This window comes from Gobius niger (assembly GCF_951799975.1).
Source record: "Gobius niger genome assembly, chromosome: 6".
Taxonomy (NCBI): Eukaryota; Metazoa; Chordata; class Actinopteri; order Gobiiformes; family Gobiidae; genus Gobius; species Gobius niger.
In genome coordinates, this window is record NC_136857.1 from 19,156,180 (window position 1) to 19,164,272 (window position 8,093).

Below are 8,093 nucleotides of genomic sequence, written 5' to 3' on the forward strand. Positions count from 1 at the left end.
ACACTATTGGGGAGCAGAAGCATCATGAAGTCCAAGAACACACAGGATAAAGTTATTGAGAAGTATACAGCTGAGTTAGGTTACAAAAAGATGTCCAAAGTTTTGATCTCTCAAAGTACAATTAAATACACCATCCAGGGATGGAAAGAGTGTGACATCACTGCAAACCTACCAAGACCCGGCCATCCTCCTAAACTTACTGACTGAACAAAGACAGCACTGACCAGAGGTGTTACCAAGAAGCATGATGACCCTTATGGCAAACAGCAAACGGGACTTCTTATGGTTTTCTTTTAAAAATGCCACTCTTGCATAGAGCTATATCTGGCTCTATGTGGAGCAAATTTATTGTCTGCTCCACAATATTCAGGGCCAGTACTTATGCACATCCCACTTTTGAGTTTTAATTTATAAAAAAACAAAAACAAAACATGTATTAATTTCATTTCACTTCACGATTGTGTGTCACTTAGTGTGTGTCTTTCACATAAAATTTCAATTAAATATACTTGTGTTTATGGTCCATAGCGTGGCAAAGTTTCAAAAAGTTAAAGGGGCGATACTTATGCATACCACTGTAAGTCTTTGCCTGCTTCTTTCAGGGATTGCCTCTGTCAGCCACTGGCATTATCACTTAGGCATTTTGCCACAATTTATTTATTTGAAAAGAGACATTAATCAACATTATACAATGTAAATGTGCCTGAGTTCGCAGAAAAAGCTAATTTTCATTGGTAGTTCCTTTGGCAGATGTCAAAGCCAGCCTAAAAAAGACAGAATTAATTGTAAAAACTGAATTCTGCCTTATGTCAGAATGATGAAATGGGAACATATTTGGTTTCTTGTGGAATGTGACTTTGCATTTCTATAAAAACTTACACTTCACTTCCAGCTGGAATGTGTCACAGATTCATGTTAGTAGGTAGATATAACACTTTTAATGTTTCACACATTCAAGTATTCTCCTGCCCACACCTTCACACTGTGCCTCACTGTAGATCTAACACAGTAGAATATATTCCTGCAGTTGACTGTCACAAGAGCCTCTGTTTATGTTGTGTATGTGGAATATATTGACCTTGTTGTCATAGCTGATGTGATTCCCCGTTGCTTCACATTACATTGCATATCGTCTCTGTGTGCCTTGCCAGGATAGATATGATTGTGGGGCCTCCTCCCCCATCAACACCTCGTCATAAGAAGTCCACAGAAGGTCCTAGGTTAGGTCCCCAGACTGCGCCTGTGGTCTCAATACTTAGCTTTATGTTTATGACCCCTTTTGAGTTCAGGCCACCCGACATATCTCATTGACATATCCCGTGTTATACAATGCGTGGTGCACTTTTGGTGTATTTTTGTGTCTGACATGCATGAACAAAATTAACATTATAGTCCTACACAATATTTTGGTCAATTATATCGACAACAGTACAACAACAATAATGGCTTACACATAGTCTGAATATATACAGTATTTTCTGACAAATCACATAAGATTGACCCTTCTTAACCTTTGTATTAATAAAGATACATGAGAATCTTCATTGTCTAATTCCAAGTGTGTCATGCAGCTCTGCATATACTAAATATGTAAAATACTTTCCCTAATTATGTGGGTTTATTTATACCAAATATGCTCAGTTTGTCACCATGATAACTTTTGCCATACACAATAATAGACACTAAGATGCTCTTCTGTAGTGTCAGTGAGCCGTGTCGTGTGGCGTCATTCAACAGGGGTCTGATGGTGCTAGGTCTGCTCTCAAACAGACAGAGAGCTCCCCTAGTTGCAGGATGCAATGGAGATGAAGCATGACTAAAGCATGTCCAGTGATGCATTTTGGCCCTAGACTATTCTTTATACATTACTTTAGTTACTACTGCTCCTTCATGATGCATGTGTCATTCACATCCAAAATACCCATTCAAAAATGCTCCCTGCCCTGTATCAATGGGCCATCATCCATGTATTCAACAGTTGCTTCGAAGGACTCATCTCTCGTTTTGTAATGTCCATTTGCAAAAGTCATATTTTAGTGAAGACCCATCTTAGCCTTGGTTCACGAATCTTCATTGTTTGGCTTTCTCTAAAACCACGCATCATTTTTCCAAATGGTAGAGTTGACCAGATTGTTGGAAAAGGTCCCAAGCCTGAAGGAGAGACCGCAGAGGACCAGAGCATGATGGGACGTCTGGTCAAAGTGGAAAAACAGGTACTTTTGGCAGGTTGTTTAGTGTCTGAATTTATTTTTTCTGAGATAAATGTTGACTCCATTATATTCTAATTTAGTTTTCTAACACAGGCCTCTAATCACAGTATATCCCACTGTTCATATTACTAGAAATGCAACATAAATTGCCTTATGTAAAGAAGTTATCCGAGAGGTATACAAGCGCGTATTTAACTGATGCCCCAGCCACGTCTTTCATGTGTAAGGAACAAGTGTCATCAACCAACTGCTTGATCACACTGGCTCTAACACAGCCAGTTTTTCATCATTGTAAGATCAACAAAAAGCACAAATTGGATCTTTTGGCTGAAAAATGTTTTGCACATTGATTCGGGTGCGGAGAGGACTGGGTGGCAGTCAGAGGCAGGTGCCTCGACGACCTGGTCCGCATGCACAGCTTCTGGCGTTCGGGACATGGAACGTCACCTCGCTGGGGGGGAAGGAGCCTGAGCTTGTGCGGGAGGTGGAGAGATACCGACTAGATATAGTCGGGCTCACCTCCACGCACAGCTTGGGTTCCGGATCCCAACTCCTGGAGAGAGGCTGGACTCTCCATTTTTCTGGAGTTGCCCGCGGGGAGAGGCGGCGGGCTGGGGTGGGTTTGCTCATATCCCCCCAGCTCAGCCGCCACGTGTTGGAGTTCACCCCGGTGGACGAGAGGGTCGCGTCCCTACGCCTTCGGGTCGGGGACAGGTCTCTCACCGTTGTCTCGGCCTACGGGCCCAACATCGGTGCAGAGTACCCGGCCTTCTTGGAGTCCCTGGGAGGGGTACTAGATAGTGCTCCGACTGGGGACTCCATTGTTCTGCTGGGGGACTTCAACGCCCATGTGGGTAACGACAGTGAGACCTGGGAGGGGGTGATTGGGAAGAACGGCCTCCCCGATCTGAACCCGAGTGGTGTTCTGTTATTGGACTTCTGTGCTAGTCACGGTTTGTCCATAACGAACACCATGTTCGAGCACAAGGGTGTCCATAAGTGCACGTGGCACCAGGACACCCTAGGCAGGAGGTCGATGATCGACTTTGTAGTTGTGTCGTCTGACCTCCGGCCGCGTGTCTCGGACACTCGGGTGAAGAGAGGGGCTGAGCTGTCAACTGATCACCACCTGGTGGTGAGCTGGATCCGCTGGCAGGGGAGGAAGCCGGTCAGACCTGGCAGGCCCAAACGTGTTGTGAGGGTCTGCTGGGAACGTCTGGTGGATCCCTCTGTCAGTGGGGTCTTCAGCTCCCACCTCCGGAAGAGCTTCACCCAGATTCCGGGGGAGGCGGGGGACATGGAGTCAGAGTGGACTCTGTTCTCCTCCTCCATTGTCGATGCGGCTGCTCGTAGTTGTGGCCGTAAGGTCTCTGGTGCCTGTCGCGGCGGCAATCCCAGAACCCGGTGGTGGCGCCCGGAAGTAAGGGATGCCTTCAAGCTGAAGAAGGAGTCCTACCTGGCCTTGTTGGCATGTGGGACTCCTGAGGCAGCTGAGAGGTACCGGCAGGCCAAGCGTGCTGCGGCTCGTGCGGTCGCAGAGGCAAAAACTCGGGTCTGGGAGGAGTTCGGGGAGGCCATGGAGGAAGACTATCGGTCGGCCTCGAAGAGATTCTGGCAAACCATCCGGCGCCTCAGGAGGGGGAAGCAGTGCTTCACCAACACTGTTTACAGTGCGGGTGGGGGGCTGCTGACCTCGACTGGGGATGTCGTCGGGCGGTGGAAGGAGTACTTCGAGGACCTCCTCAATCCCGTCGTCACGTCTTCCAATGAGGAAGCAGAGGCTGGGGACTCGGAGGTGGGCTCGCCCATCACCGGGGCTGAAGTCACCAAGGTGGTGAGAAAGCTCCTTGGTGGCAAGGCTCCGGGGGTGGATGAGATTCGCCCTGAGTACCTTAAGTCTCTGGATGTTGTAGGACTGTCTTGGCTGACACGTCTCTGCAACATCGCGTGGCGGTCGGGGACAGTGCCTCTGGATTGGCAGACCGGGGTGGTGGTCCCTCTCTTTAAAAAGGGGGATCGGAGGGTGTGTTCCAATTACAGAGGAATCACCCTCCTTAGCCTCCCCGGTAAGGTCTATTCCGGGGTGCTGGAGAGGAGGATCCGGCCGATAGTTGAACCTCGGATCCAGGAGGAACAATGCGGTTTTCGTCCTGGTCGTGGCACACTGGACCAACTCTATACCCTTCATCGGGTACTCGAGGGTTCGTGGGAGTTCGCCCAACCAGTCCACATGTGTTTTGTGGATCTGGAGAAAGCGTTCGACCGCGTCCCTCGTGGTGCCCTGTGGGGGGTGCTCCGGGAGTATGGGGTCCGGGGCCCTCTGCTAAGGGCTGTCCGTTCCCTGTATGACCGCAGCAGGAGCTTGGTTCGCATTGCCGGCAGTAAGTCAGACCTGTTCCCGGTGCGTGTTGGTCTCCGCCAGGGCTGCCCTTTGTCACCGGTTCTGTTCATTACTTTTATGGACAGAATTTCTAGGCGCAGCCAGGGGCCGGAGGGTGTCCGGTTTGGGAGCCTCAGAGTCTCATCTCTGCTGTTTGCGGACGATGTTGTTCTGATGGCTTCAACGAACCAGGACCTCCAGCACGCACTGGGGCGGTTTGCAGCCGAGTGTGTAGCGGCCGGGATGAGGATCAGCACCTCCAAATCCGAGGCCATGGTTCTCCACCGGAAAAAGGTGGCTTCCCCTCTTCGGGTCGGTGGGGAGTCCTTGCCTCAAGTGGAGGAGTTCAAGTATCTCGGGATCTTGTTCACGAGTGAGGGACGGAAGGAGCGTGAGATCGATAGACGGATCGGTGCGGCGTCAGCAGTGATGCGGTCGCTGTATCGGTCTGTCGTGGTGAAGAGGGAGCTGAGTCGGAGGGCAAAGCTCTCGATTTACCGATCGATCTACGTTCCCACCCTCACCTATGGTCATGAGATTTGGGTAATGACCGAAAGGACAAGATCGCGAATACAAGCGGCCGAAATGAGTTTCCTTCGCAGGGTGGCTGGGCGCACCCTCCGAGATCGGGTGAGGAGCTCAGTTACCCGGGAGGAGCTCGGAGTAGAGTCGCTGCTCCTTCACGTCGAAAGGAGCCAGCTGAGGTGGCTCGGGCATCTGTTTCGGATGCCTCCTGGTCGCCTCCCGCGGGAGGTGTTCCAGGCATGTCCTAGTGGGACAAGGCCTCGTGGAAGGCCCAGGACACGGTGGTGGGACTATGTCTCCGAGCTGGCCTGGTGTCGCCTCGGGGTCCCCCCAGAACAGCTGGAGGAGGTGTGTGTGGATCGGGAAGTTTGGGCATCTCTGCTGAGACTGCTGCCCCCGCGACCCGGCCCCGGATAAAGCGGAAGAAAATGGATGGATGGATGGACATTGATTCACAGATATTACCTGTTGTGGTTTAGGATTAAGGTTGACATGTTACTTATGCTTCCAGGTGCTTTGTATGGACCGTAAACTTGACTTTCTGGTGAATGTGTACATACAACGAATGGGCATTCCCCGCTCTGAGACCGATGCCTACTTTAACTCTAAAGAGCCGTACCCTGCTCCACCATACCACAGTCCGGACCACACCAAGGAGGACAAGAAGGACATGGAAGACGTGGAGGCCCAGGGGGAGGTTAAGGAGGAGATGGAGGTAAAAACCTGTTCTGCAGTGGAGGTTATGTGCTCTGACTGTTCCCTGGAGAAGAGGGACCCTCTACTGGGACGCCCTGTATCCCGCTCAGTGGGCACCCCATCAGTGGGCAGTCGTCCCTCCACTTCATGGCAGCACCAGTTGCAGCACCCCCTGAGCCAGCCAGCCTGGAACAGCAGTGTGGCCAACACCCCTTCACCTGTGGCAGACCAGTCCCCCTCTCTTTTCCGCTTACCCCCTCCTCCATTTTCTGGCCCAGGCAGCAGCCGGGACAGTGGCTCCCACAGCAGAAGACGTCACAGGAGGCAGCAGTGCCAGCAGGACCCCACCGCGGCAGAGAGCGATACGTCCCTGTCCATCCCCTCTGTGGACCATGAGGAGCTAGAGCGCTCCTTCAGTGGCTTCAGTATCTCACAAGCCAAGGAGGACTTTTTTGGGCCACCGTTCTTCACAGGCTCCATGGGTGCCATGGGGGCTGAGGGCATGCCAGGACACTCACTGTGTGCCAGAGTCCGGCCCTTCATCGCAGAGGGGGAGTCAGACACAGACTCTGACCTGTACGCACCCTCGCCTCTGTCCTTCACCGGGGAGGTCTCCTGTGGGGAGAGAGGGTGGCCCGGGCTGAAGTAGACCCTCTGACCCATGTCAGGACATACTGTCTTCTGATAAGTCTTATAGATTCATGACTAATTGGTCACATTTGTTGGTGCCAAAGGTCTGAGCTGTCTCCTAGAGGTGCTTTAAATGCAGTGCGTAATGTATTGTGAACGGAAATCATGGAAACCAGTAAGCGGTTCCATGATGTTAAAATAGTAAAAACATCAGAATTATAAAAAATAAATCCTCATCTTGACTTGCATGTCTGGCCAGTAGGGGGTGCTGTAGAATTTAAGATTGCGAAACTGCAGTCTAAACACACCAATCATTTAGAAGTATTGAAAGGGAATAGTGTAATGGTTTAAGGCGTCATAACCTCAGAAAATCTAAGGGGCATGATATTCATTAGGAGTTTGTCGAGTAAAGAACAGAAGAAGAAATGGACGTTATGCCCAAAAAGAAAAAAACATTAAATGTACAGAAATACTGACTTTATTTCTTGCAAAAAAGCAGAGCCTCAGAGAATGGCTAATACTGTCGAAGCATTTACTTTAGATGACTGTTAAACTCCTCGCATTTATTTGTATCTTTAACAACTCGCTTACTCTCCCTTTAAACATTTGCACTGTATATGCTTCTTGCTTTTTAAGATACAGGCGCTCTTTGGGACTTTCACTCATTTTGGGTTTGCAACTGTACATAGTAAGATCTGAGATGGTCAGATATGGTTATTGTTCAGTGTCATTAGGGCCTATGAGAACAGCCAAAACACTGGTACACTGGAGTATTAGGAGATAATTTTTAAAGCACTTTTCTCAAATACCCGACTGTCCCCTGTGTGTTCCCTCATCCTTTTTGACATTTTCTCTTTCTTGCAAAACTCAGGGACACCCAGTGCTCCTGAAAGGCAAACTAGTTGGACAACTTAAGCGATGTTCCCTTCGTGGATGGGGTATGAAATACCAACATTTGAGATAAGATACAATTCTTAAGAGGAAGTGAAGTTGTCAGCTTCATTAGTTGAGCTTGGCATTGATTGAAAAACAAGATCTTGCCAGTTTTCTTGAATGGCATGATCTTTATTTTATTTAAAGATCCATGAGCAAAAGAAAATAGAGTGCAATTTTCCCCCAAAAGACTTGTAGACATAAATGCAGTTTTCAAATCAGTCATCTATTTTTTCAGTTTTTTTCAATTTTTCTTCATCTACTATATTTATTTAGCCCTTAACATTGGGACTTAAAATAAAAATGTTTGGTGTTAAAGAATATTAATAAATGTAACTTTTAACCACAAGAAGATTGCTCATTGTATAAGACTGCACACATCAGAAAGGGGCACTGCAACATGGCATCTAACCACTAGATAGCAGCAAAGAATCACACACTGCACACCAAAGCTCACTTTAAAGGTCGGGTATGAAGCCACTGATATCAGAGATAACATTTACAAATACAATTTAATGTAAAACAGTTTATATTGTTTTATGTTACTCATGTTTACATTTTTTTGATTTGTTCTTGACCCCGTGTGGGATGTAACCAGGTTGTATCAATGGTGTGTGCATCGTGAGTGTAGATAGGCTAAGTTTGGCGTCACATGACTTGCTTTCAACGGGAGTCCTTCAGTAATCACGTGTCTGCAAAAGACCAATAAGAAACCAGAA

General features: G+C 48.5%; 1 protein-coding gene across 10 annotated transcripts in view; it reads left to right on the top strand.

Moving 5' to 3' along the window:
* Positions 1-6,671, top strand: part of LOC306963840 (potassium voltage-gated channel subfamily KQT member 2-like) — a 33,602-nt gene extending 26,931 nt beyond the window's left edge. For 5 of the 10 annotated variants that reach the window (XM_079557567.1, XM_079557568.1, XM_079557569.1 and 2 more), the window contains 3 exons: positions 1,152-1,220; positions 2,120-2,213; positions 5,627-6,671. In XM_079557567.1, the coding sequence (XP_079413693.1) occupies positions 1,152-1,220; positions 2,120-2,213; positions 5,627-6,460 (997 nt within the window). In that variant the 3' untranslated portion in view covers positions 6,461-6,671. Of the gene's footprint in view, positions 1-1,151; positions 1,221-2,119; positions 2,214-5,626 lie in introns of those variants that run through there. The other 5 variants (XM_079557572.1, XM_079557573.1, XM_079557574.1 and 2 more) reach the window with 2 other exon arrangements.
* The last annotated feature ends 1,422 nt before the right edge of the window (positions 6,672-8,093 follow it).